Genomic DNA, 22,397 nt, shown 5'->3' with positions numbered 1-22,397 from the left:
CATACTTGTGTTCCCATGGGAGGGGTTGCAGTCCTTGGACAAGGTGGTGTTCCTTCTATTGCCACCGGTGTTTAGAACCGACTACAGTGCGAGTCGTATCGATGAAGTTGCTCGAGCCGATCTCTGAGAGCTCTCATTGCCGTGGTGAGGAGTTATTGAACAAGTGTTCATTTACTTGAAAGTGCTCTGTGACCAAACAACTTTTGTTAGAATAGTACTCTTCACAGCTTTTTATACCCTCCACCATAGGATGGGGGTATCTTAACTTTGTCATTCCGTATGTAACACATCGAAATATTGCTCTAAGACCCCGTAAAGTATATATATTCTGGGTCGTGGTGAAATTCGGAGTCGATCTGAGCATGTCCGTCCGTCCGTCTGTTGAAATCACGTTAACTTCCGAACGAAACAAGCTATCGACTTGAAACTTGGCACAAGTAGTTGTTATTGATGTAGGTTGGATGGTATTGCAAATGGGCCATATCGGTCCACTTTTACGTATAGCCCCCATATAAACGGACCCCCAAATTTAGCTTGCGATTGCTCTAAGAGAAGCAAATTTCATCCAATCCGACTGAAATTTGGTACACGGTGTAAGAAAAGGGTGATTCTTTTGAGGTTAGGATTTTCATGCATTAGTATTTGACAGATCACGTGGGATTTCAGACATGGTGTCAAAGAGAAAGATGCTCAGTATGCTTTGACATTTCATCATGAATAGACTTACTAACGAGCAACGCTTGCAAATCATTGAATTTTATTACCAAAATCAGTGGCAGAAAATCCGCTTTTTTATCGACAAATTTTGTTCAGCGATGAGGCTCATTTCTGGTTGAATGGCTACGTAAATAAGCAAAATTGCCGCATTTGGAGTGAAGAGCAACCAGAAGCCGTTCAAGAACTGCCCATGCATCCCGAAAAATGCACTGTTTGGTGTGGTTTGTACGCTGGTGGAATCATTGGACCGTATTTTTTCAAAGATGCTGTTGGACGCAACGTTACGGTGAATGGCGATCGCTATCGTTCGATGCTAACAAACTTTTTGTTGCCAAAAATGGAAGAACTGAACTTGGTTGACATGTGGTTTCAACAAGATGGCGCTACATGCCACACAGCTCGCGATTCTATGGCCATTTTGAGGGAAAACTTCGGAGAACAATTCATCTCAAGAAATGGACCGGTAAGTTGGCCACCAAGATCATGCGATTTGACGCCTTTAGACTATTTTTTGTGGGGCTACGTCAAGTCTAAAGTCTACAGAAATAAGCCAGCAACTATTCCAGCTTTGGAAGACAACATTTCCGAAGAAATTCGGGCTATTCCGGCCGAAATGCTCGAAAAAGTTGCCCAAAATTTGACTTTCCGAATGGACCACCTAAGACGCAGCCGCGGTCAACATTTAAATGAAATTATCTTCAAAAAGTAAATGTCATGGACCAATCTAACGTTTCAAATAAAGAACCGATGAGATTTTGCAAATTTTATGCGTTTTTTTTAACCCTGGACAGTCATCCTTCGTCAAAATGACGACGCATAATTTCAATTTCGATCTAAAATGTATTTTAGTCGATTGGGAAATGATAAATTTAAGCTATACTAATTAAACTATTTTATGAATTTTTGTTGTATACTAATTAAAAACATATTGAATAAGAAAATATTCTCAAATTTGGTTCTCATTTTTGCTCACAATGCAAATTATAGCGTCTTTAAATATGCCGTAGTCAAAATGACGAAGGATGACGTTAGTGTACAAAAAATAAGGATGACTTTCCAGGGTTAAAAAAAAAAAGTTATCAAGCTCTTAACAAATCACCCTTTATATGGTCTCTAACAACCATGCAAAAATTGGTCCACATCGGTCCATAATTACATATAGCCTCATATAAACCGATCCCCCGATTTGGCTTGTGGAGCCTCTAAGAGAAGCAAATTTCATCCTATCCGGCTGAAATTTGGTGCATTGTGTTAGTATATGGTCTCCAACAACCATGCAAAAATTGGTCCACATCGGTTCACATATATATATATATATATATATATATATATATATATATATATATATATATATATATATATATATATATATATATATATATATATATATATATATATATATATATATATATATATATATATATATATATATATATATATATATATAGACCCCATATAAACCGATCAGCAGATTTGACTTCCGGAGCCTCTTGGAATACCAAAATTCATCTGATTCAGTTGAAATTTGGTATGTGGTGTTAATATATGGCCTCAAACACCCATGAAAAAATTGTTCGAAACGGTCAATAATTATATATAGGCCCCATATAAACCGTTCCCCAGATTTGAAATCCGGAGCCCCTTGGAAGAGCAAAATTCATCCGATTCGGTTGAAATTTGGTACTTGATTTTAGTATATGGTATCCAACAACCATGCAGGAATTGGTTCATATCAGTCCATAATTATATATAGCCCCCATATAAACCGATCCCCAGACTTGACCTCTGGTGCCTTTTGGAGAAGCAAAATTCATTCGATCTGGTTGAAATTTGGTACGTGGTGGTAGTATATGATATTTAACAACCATGCCAAAAGTGGTCGATATCAGTCCATAATCATGTATAGACCCCATATAAACCGATCCCGAGATTTGGTTTTGGAGCCTCTTGGAGGAGCAAATTTCATCCGAGTCAGTTGAAAGTTGGTACATTGTGCTGGTATATGGCCGTTAACAACCATGCCTAACTAGGTCCATATCGGTCTATAGTTATATATAGCCCTCAGATAAATCGATCCCCAATCACACAAAAATTAGTCCATATCAAGTTCATAATTCTATATAGCCCCTATATAAGTGACCCCCATATTTCAATTCTGGCTCTCTACGTACCGTGCAAAAGTCCATGTCGATTCGTAATTATTTGTAGACTTACCATACAAAACATAACTAATATATACCACGTATGGACTAACTCACAATTTAGAAAACGATGTTAAGAAGTTTTAAGATACCACAACCCAAGTAAATCGATTGTGGATGACAGTTTTCTACGCAATCCATGGTGGAGGGTACATAAGATTCGGCCTGGCCAAACTTACGGCCGTATATACTTGTTTTTCATTATGTTATTGAAAAAAAATTATATATATAATTTTTTTTTAATTTCTCTTAATTTACTAATTTTAATTAAAACTGTCGATCTTATTTCAAACTACTCTGCATAATGCATGAAACTAACTTTTCGTAGTGTCAAAATAAATGATGTATTTGCTATAGCCTGGTTTAGTTACCTAAATATCTTATTTCGTCCTAGGTCCCTAAGTCCCAAATGTACTAAGGGAATATGATAATAATGTAAATGCCACATAGTAGATATACTAATGCACTGCAACAATCTCTGATGTCAAACATAACTCAACTTTGTGCCATACACAAAGCTTCTCATTCTTCCTTTTTCTAGAACATCTCTTAGGACGATAAGTGTGAGGAAGAGGAAAAGCAAAAGTAAATGACAATTGTAACAGATCTAACAAATCTCAAAAGGTGTCTGAATGCTTGAACAAGTGATTGATATGGACTACAACAAAAACATTTGTAAATATGTAGCAATGTGTTAACGACAACTAACACTGATAGGTAAAAGAAGAAGCAAACACAGTAAACCCCTAAGAGGGAGAGCACCAAGGCGTACTTCGTGTGTGCTTCGCACATACCATTACAACAATTGGCTCTTGCATTAAGCTAAATGAAACTGAGTAGCATTAATAAGAGCAATAATAACGGTATACAGAAACAAGTATATACGGCCGTAAGTTCGGCCAGGCCGAATCACCATGGATTGCGTAGAAACTTCTACGAAAGACTGTCATCCACAATTGAATTACTTGGGTTGTGGTATCTTAAAACTTCTTGACATCGTTTTCTAAATTGTGAGTTAGTCCATACGTGGTATATATTAGACAAAAAAGTTATGTATAGTTAAGTCTACAAATAATTACGAATCGATATGGACTTTTTGCACGGTACGTAGAGAGCCAGAATTGAAATATGGGGGTCGCTTATATGGGGGCTATATACAATTATGAACTTGATATGAACCAATTTTTGTGGGATTGGAAAACGATTTATCTGAGCATATACTAGCACAATGTACCAAATTTCAACTCACTCGGATGAAATTTGCTCCTCCAAGAGGCTCCAAAACCAAATCTCGGGATCGGTTTATATGGGGCTATATATGATTATGAACTGATATGGACCACTTTTGGCATGGTTGTTAAATATCATATACGATCACCACGTACCAAATTTCAAGCAGATCGGATGAATTTTGCTTCTCCAAAAGGCACCGGAGGTCAAATCTGGGGATTGGTTTATATGGGGGCTATATATAATTATGGGCTGATAGGAACCAATTCCTGCATGGTTGTTGGATACCATATACTAACATCACGTACCAAATTTCAACCGAATGGGAAGAATTTTGCTCTTCCAAGGGACTTTGTAGGTCAAATCTGGGGATCGGTTTATATGGGGCCTATATATAATAATGGACCGATACCGATCAATTTTTGCATGGGGGTTTGAGGCCATATATTAACACCACGTACCACATTTCAACTGAATCAGATGAATTTTGGTCTTCCAAGAGGCTCCGGAGGTCAAATCTGGTGATGGGTTTATATAGGGGCTATATATAATTATGAACCGATATGGACCAATTTTTGCATGGTTGTTAGAGACCATATACTAACACCATGTACCAAAATTCAGCCGGATCGGATGAAATTTGCTTCTCTTAGAGGCCTCGCAAGCCAAATCGGGGGATCGGTTTATATGGGGGCTATATATAATTATGGACCGATGTCGACCAATTTTTGCATGGTTGTTAGAGACCATATACTTACACCATGTATCAAATTTCAGTTGGATCGGATGAAATTTGCTTCTCTTAGAGGCCTCGCAAGCCAAATCGGGGGATCGGTTTATATGGGGGCTATATATAATTATGTACCGATGTGGAGCAATTTTTGCATGGTTGTTAGAGACCATATACTTACACCATGTACCAAATTTCAGCCGGATCGGATGAAATTTGCTTCTCTTAGAGGTTTCGCAAGCCAAATCGGGGGATCGGTTTATATGGAGGCTTTAAATAATTATGGACCGATGTGGACCAATTTTTGCATGGTTGTTAGAGACCATATACTAACACCATGTACCAAATTTCAGCCGGATCGGATGAAATTTGCTTCTCTTAGAGGCCTCGCAAGCCAAATTTAGGGGGTCCGTTTATATGGGGGCTATACGTAAAAGTGGACCGATATGGCCCAGGTGCAATACCATCCGACCTACATCAATAACAACTACTTGTGCCAAGTTTCAAGTTGATAGCTTGTTTCGTTCGGAAGTTAGCGTGATTTCAACAGACGGACGGACGGACGGACGGACATGCTCAGATCGACTCAGAATTTCACCACGACCCAGAATATATATACTTTATGGGGTCTTAGAGCAATATTTCGATGTGTTACAAACGGAATGACAAAGTTAATATACCCCCCATCCTATGGTGGAGGGTATAAAAACAAACGTCTGTATGTTAGGTGGAGTGATGCTAACTGAACTATGCTAATGTCTTTAAGAATCGTCTAAATTTAAATTAACTTAAATTAAATTTAAGAAATGAAAATAAAACAAAATGAAATGAAAGGAAATGAAAATAAAATAAAATTCAATCACTCCTTATGAATGTTATCCTTTTTTTTTAATCAATATATGTTCCTCATTTTATAAGGATATTACTAATGCAATTAATTAATGCTTTCACATATACAGGTGACAATATTTCAATAGTGGGCTGGCCATAAAAAATATGCCATTACATTCACTCGATTATCTCGATTATCTTATAATCAAGAACAAAAGAAAAACCCTCTTGACAACGATTGCATTATCAACACCGCAAACATTGTTCAATTTTAAGACGGATTTCCTTGTTTGATTCTGATATTTGCTTAACACTGTAAGCTCTGGCTCGAAGCCAAACAATATAATAGAGGTCAACAGATGTAATAAAAATATCTTTTAATTAACAAAGGATATGGATATCTTTATATCAATACTATGACAATTCATGCTGTATATATTATGAAGGAATATTAGTATATTAGTTTGATGGAGAAAAGCTTCCTATTTTATTTTTTTGACTAAAATCCTAGTAATGAATGTGTAGGAGATTTTTTTCTATAGAAATAAAATTTTGACAAAATTTTCTATTTATTTTGATAACATTTCCTATAGAAATAACATTTTGACAAAATTTTCTATAGAAATAAAATATTGACAAAATTTTCTATAGAAATAAAATCTTTTGAAAAAATTTTCTATAGAAATAAAATCTTTTGAAAAAATTTTCTATAGAAATAGAATTTTGACAAAGTGTTCTATAGAAATAGACTTTTGAAAAAAAAATCTTTAGATATAAAATTTTGACAAAATTTTCTATAGAAATAAAATTTTGAGAAAATTTTCTATAGAAATAAAAAATTTTGATAAATGTTTTCTATAGAAATAAAATTTTAGAATAATTACAATTTTAAATGCGAGCTAATTGGACATGAAGATTAAGGAATTGGTATTATTATGCTATTGAAAAGAAAATGCCAGATACCAATCTTACAAGCCTGACTATACATATGTTTCAGTGTTGGCTAATCCACATTTCCATAGTCTCTAGTAAGATCTGGCTGGGTAAGGTGATTCAATTTGGGTCTTATATGCCAATATCTTATGGAAATTACACACGAGAATCATTTCTCCTAAGTTGAATCATTTTTTCACCACCACTGTACATCATCTTCTCATATAGCTACAATCCCTTAATCTTATTTGCGCCACACTGTGGTACAGGGTATAATAAGTTTGTGCATTTGTATGTAATGCCAAGAAGGAAAAGTCTGAGACCCATCGTTTAGTATACCGATCGTCTTAGAATTAAATTCTGAGTCGATTTAGCGATGTCCGTCTGTCTGTCTGTCTGTCTATCCGTCTGTCTGTCTGTTGGTGTATTTTTGTGTGCAAAGTACAGTTCGCAGTTTTAGTCCGATTGTCCTAAAATTTGGTATAGGGTTCTGTTTCGGCTCAAAGACGATCCCTATTGATTTTGGAAAAAATTGGTTCAGATTTAGATATAGCTGCCATATATATTTTTCACCGATCTGGTCATAATTGGCGTGTACATCAACCGATCTTCCTCAAATTCCGTACATCCGAATATTTTATGAGTCTCGAAAAACTTGCAAAATATCAGCCAAATCGGTTCAGATTTAGATATAGCTTCCATATATAGCTTTCGCCCGAGTTACACTCATTTGCCCACAGAGGCCAATTTTTTGCTCCGATTTAGTTGAAATTTTGCATAGGGAGTAGAATTAGCATTGTAACTATGCGTGCCAAAGTTGGTTGACATCAGTTCAGATTTGGATATACCTCCCATATATAGCTTTCGCCCGATTTACACTCAAACGACCACAGAGGCCAATTTTTTGCTCCGATTTAGTTGAAATTTTGCACAGGGAGTAGAATTAGCATTGTAGCTATGCGTGCCAAATTTGGTTGAAATCGGTTCAGATTTAGATATAGCTCCCATATATAGCTTTCGCCCGATTTACACTCAAATGACCACAGAGGCCAATTTTTTTGCTCCGATTTAGTTGAAATTTTGCACAGGGAGTATAATTAGTATTGTAGCTATGCGTGCCAAATTTGGTTTAAATCGGTTCAGATTTAGATATAGCTTCCATATATATGTTTTTCTGATTTCGACAAAAATGGTCAAAATACCAACATTTTCCTTGTAAAATCGCCACTGCTTAGTCGAAAAGTTGTAAAAATGACTCTAATTTTCCTAAACTTCTAATGCATATATATCGAGCGATAAATCATAAATAAACTTTTGCGAAGTTTTCTTAAAATTGATTCAGATTTAAATGTTTCCCATATTTTTTTACTAACATTGTGTTCCACCCTAGTGCATTAGCCGACCTAAATTTTGAGTCTATAGATTTTGTAGAAGTCTATCAAATTCTGTCCAGATCGAGTGATATTTAAATGTATGTATTTGGGACAAACCTTTATATATAGCCCCCAACACATTTAACGGATGTGATATGGTATCGAAAATTTAGATCTACAAAGTGGTGCAGGGTATAATATAGTCGGCCCCGCCCGACTTTAGACTTTCCTCACTTGTTTTTTACTAAAATTGTGTTCCACCCTAGTGCATTAGCCGACTTAAATTTTGAGTCTATAGATTTTGTAAAAGTCTTTCAAATTCTGTCCAAATCGAGTGATATTTAAATGTATGTATTTGGGACAAACCTTTATATATAGCACCCAACACATTTGACGGATGTGATATGGTATCGAAAATTTAGATCTACAAAGTGGTGCAGGGTATAATATAGTCGGCTCCGCCCGACTTTAGACTCTCCTTACTTGTTTTAAGTTTAAGAAACAAAATAAAAAGATAACAAGTATATACACGCAAAGAAAAAAAAACGTTTGGAAAACGTGTACCGAAAACGTTTTTCTTTTGTTAGAGTTTTTTGAATTGCTTCGAAAATTTTAAACTTTTATCACCAAAAAAATTCGTTTGTTACAAAATTTTTATTTTTTCAATAAAAAAAATTATTTTTGAAACAACAACACAGTCCATTTCGTTTATATCAAACACTGTTCTTTTCTGACTTTAGGTCTTTAATAAGACACATTTTACAGTTCAAAATTTAATATACTACAATGTAATGTTGAACATTTTTTCGGAATCTTCCGAACATATCTGGAATATATGTAAAAAAAAAAAAACAAAAAGAAAAACTTTGGTCGAAGCAGGGATCGAACCCACGAACCTTTGGCATGCAAGTCGGACGTAGCAACCACTGCTCCACGGTGCCAAACTAAATGTTTGTTTCTGTCAACTAAACTTTGTTTATTCGGTTCGTGGGCGCCGTAAGCTATGCTATATAAATATAACTTATATGGATATTTATCTATTGGTGACCATAACAGGTACATAGCTCAGTGGTTAGTGTGTTGGCTTACAAAGTGCATGGTCCGCGGTTCGATTCTCCGTCCAGGAGAAAGGTAAAAAAAATTCTAAAAATTTATAAAATCGTATAATTTCTTCTACATTGTTTGTATTACAGGAAAAGGTGTTAATAACTAAAAAACCTCGTGGATGTGAGAAGGATGTGAGGACAAATGCAATTGGCAAGAAAAAATCTTTTTTTTTTTTTGAGTTTGTCTTTATGAAATTGTTTTTACATCCTGGAAAAGAATAAACGTTTATCATAAACAGTATATACTTTTCTTCCAAATACACTTCCTTACAGCGAAAAGCAAATGAGAAACGAACTTTGTTTGTCTAAAATTTCGTTTGGGAGGAAATAATTATTTTTTTGCGTGTACGGCCGTAAGTTCGGCCAGGCCGAATCTTATGTACCCTCCACCATGGATTGCGTAGAAACTTCTACGAAAGATTGCCATCCACAAATTTCAACTCACTCAGATGGAATTTGCTCCTCCAAGAGGCTCCAAAACCAAATCTCGGGATCGGTTTATATGGGGGCTATAAATGATTATGGACTGATATGGACCACTTTTGGCATGGTTGTTAAATATCTTATACTACCACAAATTTCAAACCAAATTTCAACCAGATCGGATGAATTTTGCTTCTCCAAAAGGCACCGGAAGTCAAATCTGGCGATCGGTTTATATGGGAGCTATTTATAATTATGGACTGATAGGAACCAATTCCTACATGGTTGTTGGATACCATATACTAACATCACGTACCAAATTTCAACCGAATGGGAAGAATTTTGCTCTTCCAAGATGCTCCGGAGGTCAAATCTGGGGATCGGTTTATATGGGGGCTATATATAATTATGGACCGATATCGACCAATTTTTGCATGGCTGTTTGGGGCCATATATTAACATCACGTACCAAATTTCAACTGAATCAGATGAATTTTGGTCTTCCAAGAGGCTCCGGAGGTCAAATCTGGTGATCGGTTTATATGGGGGCTATATATAATTATGAACCGATATGAACCAATTTTTGCATGGTCATTAGAGACCATATACTAACATCATGTACCAAATTTCAGCCGGATCGGATGAAATTTGCTTCTCTTAGAGGCTCCGCAAGCCAAATCGGGGGATCGGTTTATATGGGGGCTATATATAATTACGGACCGATATGGACCAATTTTTGCATGGTTGTTAGAGACCATATACTAGCACCATGTACCAAATTTCAGCCGGATCGAATGAAATTTGCTTCTCTTAGAGGCCTCGCCAAGCCAAATTTGGGGGTCCGTCTATATGGGGGCTATACGTAAAAGTGGGCCGATATGGCCCATTTGCAATACCATCCGACCTACATCAATAACAACTACTTGTGCCAAGTTTCAAGTCGATAGCTTGTTTCGTTCGGAAGTTAGCGTGATTTCAACAGACGGGCGGACGGACGGACGGACATGCTCAGATCGACTCAGAATTTCACCACGACCCAGAATATATATATATATACTTTATGGGGTCTTAGAGCAATATTTCGATGTGTTACAAACGGAATGACAAAGTTAATATACCCCCCATCCTATGGTGGAGGGTATAAAAATCTACACTGAAAAAAAGCATGCCCAGTTCCAAAGATTTTGTCTTTACTTTAACAATTTTGGTATTGATTCCGAGCCAAAGAAGCGGAGAATTCAAGTACACACAACAAATTTTTTTTCTGATTCAATCACGAAATTAATTGATCCAATTAATTTTTTAATTGAAATGTCTTCAATCACAGAAATGATAGTATCAATTAAAAAATTAATTGACAGTCAATTAAAAAATTAATTGTTCCAATTAAATATTTAATTGATACTATTAATTTGTGTGATTGATTTTTATTTCAATTAAAAATTTGTTGAATCAATTAAATTTTTAATTGAATATTTTTATACCCTCCATCATAGGATGGGGGTATATTAACTTTGTCATTCCGTTTGTAACACATCGAAATATTGCTCTAAGACCCCATAAAGTATATATATTCTGGGTCGTGGTGAAATTCTGAGTCGATCTAAGCATGTCCGTCCGTCCGTCCGTCCGTCCGTCCGTCCGTCCGTCCGTCCGTCCGTCCGTCTGTTGAAATCACGCTAACTTCCGAACGAAACAAGCTATCGACTTGAAACTTGGCACAAGTAGTTGTTATCGATGTAGGTCGGATGGTATTGAAAATGGGCCATATCGGTCCACTTTTACGTATAGCCCCCATATAAAGGGACCCTCAGATTTGGCTTGTGGAGCCTCTAAAAGAAGCATATTTCATCCGATCCGGCTGAAATTTGGTATATGCTGTTGGTATATGGTCTCTAACAACCATGCAAAAATTGGTCCACATCGGTCCATAATTATATATAGCCCCCATATAAACCGATCCCCAGATTTGGCTTGTGGAGCCTCTAACAGAATCCTATTTCATCCGATTCGGCTGAAATTTGGTATATGGTGTTGGTATATGGTCTCTAATAACCATGCAAAAATTGGTTGACATCGGTCCATAATTATATATAGCCCCCATATAAACCGATCCCCAGATTTGGCTTGCGGAGCCTAAAAGAGAAGCAAATTTCATCCGATCCGGCTAAAATTTGGTACATGGTGTTGGTATATGGTCTCTAACAACCATGCAAAAATTGGTTCCCATCGGTCGATAATTATATATAGCCCCCATATAAACCGATCCCCAGATTTGGCTAGTGGAGCCTCTCAGAGAAGCATATTTCATCCGATCCGGCTGAAATTTGGTACATGGTGTTGGTATATGGTCTCTAACAACCGTGCAAAAATTGGTCCACATTGGTCCATAATTATATATAGCCCCCATATAAACCGATCCCCAGATTTTGGCTTGCGGAGCCTCAAAGAGAAGCAAATTTCATCCGATCCGGCTGAATTTTGGTACATGATGTTGGTATATGGTCTCTAACAACCGTGCAAAAATTGGTCCACATCGGTCCATAATTATATATAGCGCCCATATAAACCGATCCCCAGATTTGGCCTGCGGAGCCTCAAAGAGAAGCAAATTTTATCCGATCCGCCTGAAATTTGGTACATGATATTGGTATATGGTCTCTAACAACCGTGCAAAAATTGGTCCACATTGGTTCATAATTATATATAGCCCCCACATAAACCGATCCCCAGATTTGGCTTGCGAAGCCTCAAAGAGAAGCAAATTGCATCCGATCCGGCTGAAATTTGGTACATGGTATTGGTATATGGTCTCTAACAACCGTACAAAAATTGGTCCACATCGGTCCATAATTATATATAGCCCCCATATAAACCGATCCCCAGATTTGGCTTGCGAAGTCTCCAAGAGAAGCAAATTTCATCCAATCCGGTTGTAATTTGGAACATGGTGTTAGTATTTGATCTTTAACAACCGTGCCAGAATTGGTCCATATCGGTCCATAATTATATATAGCCACCATATAAAACGTTCTCCAGATTTGACCTCCGGACCCTCTTGGAAGAGCAAAATTCATCCGATCCGGTTCAAATTAGGAACGTGGTGTTAGTATATGGTCGCTAACAACCATACCAAAATTGGTCCAATCATACAAAAATTGGTTCATTTCGGTTCATAATCATGGTTGGAACTAGAGCCAAAAATAATCTACCAATATTTTATTTCTATAGAAAATTTTGTCAAAATTTTATTTCTATAGACAATTTTATTCGGTTCATAATCATGGTTGCCACTCGAGCCAAAAATAATCTACCAAGATTTTATTTCTATAGAAAATGTTGTCAAAATTTTATTTCTATAGAAAATTTATTGTTAAAATTTTATTTCTGTAGAATTTTTTGTTAAAATTTTCTTTCTATAGAAAATTTTGTGAAAATTTTATTTCTATAGAAAATTTTGTTAAAATTTTATTTCTGTAGAAAATTTTGTCAAAATGTTGTGTCTAATTTGTCAAACTGAATTATATACGTATTGGATCGAGCCTTTTTGATTTAATATATACCACGTATGGACTTACATACAATTTAGAAGATGGTTTTAGGAGGTTTTAAGATACCTTGCCATCGGCAAGCGTTACCGCAACTTAAGTAATTCGATTGTGGATGGCAGTGTTTAGAAGAAGTTTCTACGCAATCCATGATGGAGGGTACATAAGCTTCGGCCTGGCCGAACTTACGGCCGTATATACTTGTTTAAAACTCAATTAAGATTTTAATTGGAAAAATTTTCGTGAAATTTTTTTCTGTGTAAGGATACTTTTAAGACACAATTCTCTTTTAAATTTGTGTTTAGTGTACTTGACTCTAGGAAGCAAACTTTAATTTTTCGCTTTTTCGGCTTTATTTCTTTATATGCTATCAAAGTCCTTTAAAAACAAGTTAACGACAACTTTATTTTCCAAAGTCAGACACGACTTCCAGTAGAAATTATACTATGTTTCAAGTTAAAAACGTCTTTAAAATAAAGTGTAGAAAAACATGTCCTAGTTTTGAATGATTTTTTGCCTTGTAGTCAAAAAACAACAAATTTAAAGACAATTTCATTAATTTTAATTAATGAATTATTAATTAATTTCTGAATTATTAAAGTTAAGTTGACCTTAGCCCAAAAAATTTTTCTTTCATGTTATGATACCCATTTTTAAGTTCAATCCCTTAATTATAAGGACAACACGACTTCATTGAAAAGATTATCGACTTTTGAACAAGGAAAAAAAAACTTTATATTAGAGAAAAGCGTCTTCTACGCTAAGCAAAATTTGCACTCGTCTTTTAAAGACATGAAATCTTTGGCCTCACGACAATATTTTTTTCAGTGTATAAAAATAAAATTTTGACAAAATTTTCTATAGACATAAAATTTTGCAAATGTTTTCTATAGACATCAAATTTTTGAAAAAATTTTCTATAGAAACAGAATTTTAACAAAATTTTCTATATAAAACTTTGATTATAGCCTACGTTTTTCGTTGGCCCATTTTATTTAATTTGAAACTTGCAATAATCATTCATTGTCACCTAAAAGAAATGTTACATTTCACTAAACTAAAACCAAAGGTTAATTAAATTAAGACCATATACAAAAAGTAATAAAATCCACAAAAAAAACGGAAACTAAAGGGAAAGAGTAATTATACTATGCGGATACGTAAAATATTATTGATTTTTTTTCGTTTTTGTTTTTTTTTTTTTTATACCCTCCACCATAGGATGGGGGTATATTAACTTTGTCATTCCGTTTGTAACACATCGAAATATTGCTCTAAGACCCCATAAAGTATATATATTCTGGGTCGTGGTGAAATTCTGAGTCGATCTGACCATGTCCGTCTGTTGAAATCACGCTAACTTCCGAACGAAACAAGCTATCGACTTGAACCTTGGCACAAGTTGTTGTTATTGATGTAGGTCGGATGGTATTGAAAATGGGCCATATCGGTCCACTTTTACGTATAGCCCCCATATAAACGGACTCCCAAATTTGGCTTGCGATTGCTCTAAGAGAAGCAAATTTCATTCAATCCGACTGAAATTTGGTAAATGGTGTTAGTATATGGTCTCTAACAAACATGCAAAAATTGGTCCATATCGGTCCACTTTTACGTATAGCCCCCATATAAACGGACCCCCAAATTTGGCTTGCGATCGCTCTAAGAGAAGCAAATTTCATCCGATCCGGCTGAAATTTGGTACGTGGTGTTAGCATATGGTCTCTAACAACCATGAAAAAATTGGTCCATATCGGTCCACTTTTACGTATAGCCCCCATATAAACGGACCCCCAAATTTGGCTTGCGATCGCTCTAAGAGAAGCAAATTTCATCCGATCCAGCTGAAATTTGGTACGTGGTGTTAGCATATGGTCTCTAACAACCATGAAAAAATTGGTCCATATCGGTCCACTTTTACGTATAGCCCCCATATAAACGGACCCCCAAATTTGGCTTGCGATCGCTCTAAGAGAAGCAAATTTCATCCGATCCGGCTGAAATTTGGTACGTGGTGTTAGCATATGGTCTCTAACAACCATGAAAAAATTGGTCCATATCGGTCCACTTTTACGTAAAGCCCCCATATAAACCGATCCCCCGATTTGGCATGCGGAGCCTCTAAGAGAAGCAAATTTCATCCGATCCGGCTGAAATTTGGTACATGGTATTGGTATACGTTCTCTAATGACCATGCAAAAATTGGTCCATATCGGTCCATAATTATATATAGCCTTCATATAAACCGATCCCCCGATTTGGCTTGCGGAGCATCTAAGAAACGAAAATTTCATCCGATCCGACTGAAATTTGGTACATGGTGTTGGTATATGTTCTCTAATGACCATGCAAAAATTGGTCCATATCGGTCCATAATTATATATAGCCCCCATATAAATCGATTCCCAGATTTGTCCTCCGGAGCCTCTTGGAGGGCAAAATTCATCTGATCCGGTTGAAATTTGGAACATGGTGTTAGAATGTCGTCTCTAACAAACACGCAAGAATTGGTCCATATCGGTCCATAATTATATATAGCCCCCACACGCAGAGAAGAAACATGATTGTCACAATCATATTCGAAGAGCAAAATAATATGATAGGAGCTATTTTTGCGGCGACCATGTAACATTTTAACCTGCAACCATGTTGGCTCAGTGAACATGGTTCTAAGAAAAATGTAATTGTCCTCATCTAAAATGTTATTATATTGATAAAAAGAATTTTGTTTGAATGAAAAGACAATGGTCACGATTTAAAATGTTATGGTATTCATTAAAAATGTTTTTCTTCTAGTTAAAAGAACATGGTCACAACCTAAAATGTTTTGATCTTTATGAAAAAACTTTTTTCATCGTCGAAAAAAGGACGCCACTTGAGAAAAGAAAACACAAAATTAACTTTATTTGTTTGTTTTTATTTATTTATAAACTAATTCATTGTTTATTTGTATTTATAATGCCGTTCAAGCAAACATCATATATTTTTACACACTCTATTTTATTTCAATTTCAACAATAAGTAATTATTCCATATTTACATCGTGCGCATCAAATGTACAAACGCAGACATCATGTAACTGCAAATAAAAATAAATGATACCATATAGCAAAATGCAGAACAAAAAACAGGTACATTTTTTCAATTACACTTTCCTTTTTTGTGTTCACATAAAACCACGTGCCACTTCTGAATAAATAAATTAACACAAAACACAGTAAATCCGTATTCTTCGTCCATTCCAAGAAACAATCAACACACGACTGACGCGCAAAATGAAAATCGTGTGTACCTGCTCAATGTTTTTATAAAATTCTGTTCGCTGCAAACAAGTTAAAAAATTAAATGGTCACGAAAAAAATGTAAATGGTCTTTATGGCCATGTAATGGTTCTAGACATGTCTATACTTAACCTATAAAAATACTTTTTTCCCTGTAAAAAAGTAAAAAAAATTGAATGGTCAGGTACATGATTTTCCCGACCATTTAATGGTCTCAAATTCTATCATTTAAATGATAGAACATGTTTGCGGTATTTGAGAACCATTCAAATGCTTATTGCCACCATAAATTTTTCTCCGCTCGAAAACTATTTTTACAAAGACAAAATACATGGTTTTCGCGGCAATTACATGCTCTAGCTAAGCATTAAATGGATGCGGCAACCATGTCCAAACATGGTTTTTCTGTGCGTGCATATAAACCGTTCCCCAGATTTGATCTCCGGAGCCTCTTGGAGGAGCAAAATTCATCCGATTCGGTTGAAATTTGCAACGTGGTGTTAGTATAAGGCCGCTAATTTCCATGCCAAAATTGTTCCATATCGGTCTATAGTTATATATAGCCGATCCCCAATCACACAAAAATTGGTCCATATCGGTTCATATTCATGGTTGCCACTCGAGCCAAAAATAATCTACCAAAATTTTTTTTTTATGGAAAACATTGTCAAAATGTTATTTCTATAGAAAATTTTGTCAAAATTTTATTTCTATATAAAATTTTGTAAAAAATTTATTTCTATAGAAAATTTTGTCAAAAATTTATTTCTATAGAAAATTTTGTCAAAATTTTATTTCTATAGAAAATTTTGTCAAAATTTTATTTCTATAGAAAATTTTGTCAAAATTTTATTTCTATAGAAAATTTTTTCCAAATTTTATTTCTATAGAAAATTTTTTCCAAATTTTATTTCTATAGAAAATTTTTTCCAAATTTTACTTCTATAGAAAATGTTGTCAAAATTTTATTTTGTCAAAATTTTATTTCTATAGAAACTTTAAACTTATATACGTATTTAATAGGCCTTTTTTAGTTTAATATATACTACGTATGGACTACCTTGTAATTTAGAAGACGGTGTTAGGAAGTTTTAAGATACCTTGCCATCGGCAAGTGTTACCGCAACCCAAGTAATTCGATTGTGGATGACAGTCTTCAGTAGAAGTTTCTACGCAATCCATGGTGGAGGGTACATAAGCTTCGGCCTGGCCGAACTTACGGCCGTATATACTTGTTTTTTTTTTTAATTCCAATAATAAATTTTAATTATATAAATAATAGAAACAAATATTTATATATTTACATTTATTTTTATAGGCTATCAACAACGATGACAATTACATGCAATAAACGCCATGGGTCAGAGACATGACCTGCTTCCATGATTTTGATTTTGTGCGCCAAAAGGTAGTTACTGGCCAATCTCCATCGCCTATCAATGTTTAAAAAATGATGAAGTAACCTTTTGCAGTGACGTCTATTCCATATGGTAGTCATCACACGCCATTTTCTACACATTGGACTTTCGGCACAAAGAAACTGACGAGAAAAAACAATCGAGGATATAAAATAGAAAATTTTCTATAGACAAAAAACAAAAAATAAGGAAAGGTAAAGAAGGAGAAAAAATACCACCAATGCCACCATTAGCAGAAACTGGAAATAAAAAAGTTAGACTTCAAAGTATAACAGCCCCACTTGGGATCCAGAGGAAATATTAAACAAAACGTGTACCAGCCACACGCTGGTTGCCCCCCAATAAGAAAATTCTCTTAAGCCATAGGCCCATTTTGGGTAGGGTTGGGTGGTGAAGTTTTGCAGGCCGTTTGCAGGCAGAATGGCCTACGTTTTCTGGGTCAATACAAACGCCAAAGTCTAACATGCCTGCAATTGGGTTCTAGCTTGGCTGATGTGTGGCATTTTATCTCGAAAACCTAACCATTGGGGGAGCAGAGTTTTGGAATGTACCAGAGGGTAAGAAGAAGCTAAAGGCCCCAAAACATTTTGCCACAAAATAAACAAACGAGAATATGCAATCCACATATTATGGGCAAACACTAAACCAAGTTAGACAACGATAAACTTTGACCAACAAGAAGCAAAAAAAAAATCAAAGAACGAAAAACCCCTCCCCTTCGCCGAACTACAGCGCTCTTTTTTCACACACATATGGGGTCCTAAAAATTAAAACAAACACTGAAATTTCTAAAGAATACTTTGTTATTGTTGGCCAAACAATAGCAAACACTTTTCAAAATCTAAAATAAAAAACGAAACGAACTGCAAGTAGCCAAATTGAATGTTGGCCAAAAATAAATTTCCGAAAATTCAACCAAAATATCCTCGCATTGGTTAAGCCAACAATTTTCAAAAAACTAAACTGGCCCACACACACACATACACCCACTATACCCAGTGAAGGACATTTTAACGAACAACCACTAAATCACCGGAGAGGAAACGGAAAAGGAAATACAACTGAAAGGCAGCCATCGTATAAACCGGATATACTAAATCCTAAACCAAAAAAAAAAACAACAAACAATAACAACAAAAACAGGACGTAATAGCACAGACACCCCAACAAAAAAACCCCAAGAAATTCTAAATAGTTCTGCTGGCCACCCAAATTTCCCTAAATATTTATATGAGATCAAGCTCTCTAGAGGCATTTTGCTTATTCGAACAGCGAAACGTCAATGAGCTATGGCAAAAATTTTAAATTATCGCAACTATCATAAAATAACACAAGTAGATCAACATCAATGTCATCAAAGTCATTTGCAAAAAAACGTAATAAAAAAAGAAACTCAAAAAAGCGAAAATTATGAGAAAAAATTAAGCCATAGAAAAATTGCACAAAATTTAAAACGAAAATCAGTACAGCAACATTTAAAAACGGCTCAGCAACATTTGAAAAGTTCTCAGCAACATTTAAAAAACTTTCAGCAACATTTAAAAACTCCTCAGCAACATTTAAAATTTTCTCAGCAACATTTGAATAGCTCTCAGCAGCACCAAAACGCTATTTCACCACATAAGAATAATAGTCAGCAACATTTAAAAACCCCACAACAATATCGCAACAATAGTCTAAGGAATTCAACAAACCCTCAGCAATACCTGAAAAAAGCTCAAAAAACTTGTAAAATTTCAAATCATATTAAAAGTGATCAGCAAACCATAGAATACTCTCCGGAACATCTAAAGCCTATCCCAGAAAATACTATAAACATTCAGTTTCATCATAAAATCTCTCAAAAATCGTCGAAAAAACTATTGCAACATCTTCCAAAATCTGATCAGTGGCATTCACCTAATACTCAGCAACATGTTGATACCTTTGAAAAAGAAACCTGCAGGGCAAAAAATCACCCTAAAATTCATAAAGCAGATGTTAACAAAAGTAAACAGCTAACATCATATGTTGCCAGCAACATGAATCAGCAACATCAATATTTTAATGAAGGAGATCACAATAAACCCGCCTCACACGTTTCCATGTCATCAGCATCATCGTTAGCCAGCACATCGTCTCTTGCATTACCTTCAACGTCATCGAATCTTTATACCACCTCGACTATAGCTAACTCCACGACCATCTCGTATACCACAAACAGTTGCTGTTTTCTAACCTATAATCTTTTTGCTGCCTATGCTGAAGCGGCTGCAACATTTCAATTGAAACGTAAAACATCGCTTAATAAACTTTTCTACAATAGTCCTGGAACAGTAAGAAGGCATAGCTCTGCCATGGATATAGGCAGTGTTTGCTATCTTATTCTAATGGCTATGGTCTATTGGGGTGTTATGATAAAAGCAGCATCGGCCACTACACCCACTCTACACTCAGAAGGCACTACAGCCACTACAACAACAATGGGTCCCATGGACCCCTTAGGGGATTTAATAACAGCTAATTTAAGCCTTCGTCAAGGAAATAATGATGTTACGCTTGAGGTTGTTAATAGCTCCACCACTTCCATCATCTATACACCCAATATGAATAGTCAAAAATCTCTAGAAAATCCCCTAATGTCTATATCTTCAGCCTCTTCGTCTTCTTCGTCTGCGGAAATTTTAACCAATTATCAACGACGCCTGCTGACGCGTCGTGAAGCCGCCAATGTGCCTGACTTCGATGATGATGATTCCAGCTATCATGACGATGAATTTGATGAATACGAAACTTTAATTCGTAACAAATCCGGTAAGTATTCCAGCAACAGGAAGCCCCTGTGGTGCAATGAATAGCATGCCCCATTTATCAAAATTTTATTTCTATAGAAATTTTTTCAAAATTTAATTTCTATAGAAAATTTTGTCAAAATTTTGATTTCTATAGAAAATATTTTCAAAATTTAATTTCTATAGAAAATTTTGACAAAATTTTATTTCCGTAGAAAATGTAAACAAAATTTTATTTCTATAGAAAATTTTGTCAACATTTTATTTTTATAGAAAATTAGGAAAAATTTTATTTGTATACAAATTTTTGACAAAATTTTATTTATGTAGAACATATTTGACAAAATTTTATTCCTATAGATTTTTTTTTAATTTTATTTCTATAAAAAATTTTGGAAAAATTTTAATTTCTATAGAAAATTTTGGCAAAATTTTATTTCCATAGAAAATTTTGGCAAAATTTTATTTCCATAGAAAATTTTGACAAAATTTTATTTCCATAGAAAATTTTGACAACATTTTATTTCTATAAAAAATTTTCCAAAAATTTTATTTCTATAAAAAATTTTGCAACAATTTTATTTCTATAAAAAATTTTGACAAAATTTTATTTCTATAAAAATTTTTGGCAAAATTTTAATTTCTATAGAAAATTTTGGCAAAATTTTATTTCCATAGAAAATTTTGACAAAATTCTATTTCTATAAAATTTTTGCAAAAATTTTATTTTTATAAAAAATTTTGCAAACATTTTATTCCCATAAAAGATTTTGCAAAAATTTTATTTCTAAAAAAAAAATTGCAAAAATTTAATTTCTATAGAAAATTTTGTCAAAATTTTATTTCTATAAAAAATTTAGCAAAAATTTTATTTCTATAAAAAATAAATCAAAAAAAAAAAAACAAAATTTTAATTTCTATAGAAAGTTTTGCCAAATTTTATTTCTATAAAAAATTTTGCAAAATTTTATTTCTATAAAAATTTTTGTCAAAATTTTATTTCTATAGAAAATTTTGCAAAATTTTATTTCTATAGGAAATTTTGTCAAAATTTTATTTCTATAGAAAATTTTCTCAACATTTCATATGTATTGACAACTTTGTTAAAATTTTAGTTCTATAGAAAATATTAGTAAAATTTTATTTCTATAGAAAATTTTGGCAAAATTTTATTTCTATCGAAAAATTTTTCTAGTCCACAAAATAGTATGACAAAAATGTTTTATTTTTTTTTCAGTTTTTAAATTATTACTGATTTTCTTTATTTCTTTATAAAAACATGTACATAATTTACATTTTAAGTTGATATGTTTAGGAACGAGAGCGTCCCAATTTGGGGACAAGTGCCCAAAAAATCATTGGCAGCACTGGTTACCACTTATGGCCTTTATAAGGTCAATAAAGTCAGCAGAGGCCATTCGTCTCCTTCAGTATTGCCAGTATTGGGATTTTTCCCAGTCCGCAAAATTGGGTATGTTTGGGGACGGTAGCGTCCCATTTTGGGGACAAGATCCCAAAAAAAACCTTGGCAACACTGGTCACTATATATTGCCTTCTTGAGGTCAAAAAAGTCAGCAGAGGCCATCCAAATAGTATGACAACAAAATTTATATTTTTTTCAATTTTTAAATTATTGCTGATTTTCTTTATTTCTTTACAAAAACTTGTACAAAACTTATTGGACATTTTTGTAAGGAATTTTAATTTCAATTGGATATGTTTGGAGACGAGAGCGTCGCACTTTGGGGACAAGAGCCTAAAACAAACATTGGCAACATTGGTCACCATTTATGGCCTTTTTAAGGTCATCTGCACCTTCGTTGAAGATGTTCATC

At 34.5% G+C, this 22,397-nt stretch overlaps 1 protein-coding gene across 1 annotated transcript in view; it reads left to right on the top strand.

Annotated features, from left to right (window-relative positions):
• Positions 1 to 22,397, top strand: part of LOC142234280 (uncharacterized) — an 86,609-nt gene that overhangs the window by 45,788 nt on the left and 18,424 nt on the right. The window contains exon 2 of the mRNA XM_075305371.1: positions 17,692 to 20,584. Within this exon, the coding sequence (XP_075161486.1) occupies positions 19,081 to 20,584 (1,504 nt within the window). The 5' untranslated portion in view covers positions 17,692 to 19,080. The remainder of the gene's footprint in view (positions 1 to 17,691; positions 20,585 to 22,397) is intronic.

The sequence above is a fragment of the Haematobia irritans genome, chromosome 4 (genome assembly GCF_050003625.1).
Source record: "Haematobia irritans isolate KBUSLIRL chromosome 4, ASM5000362v1, whole genome shotgun sequence".
NCBI classification, from domain to species: domain Eukaryota; kingdom Metazoa; phylum Arthropoda; class Insecta; order Diptera; family Muscidae; genus Haematobia; species Haematobia irritans.
The sequence above is the reverse complement of the archived record's forward strand: the minus strand, read 5'-3'. Positions and strand labels throughout refer to the sequence as shown.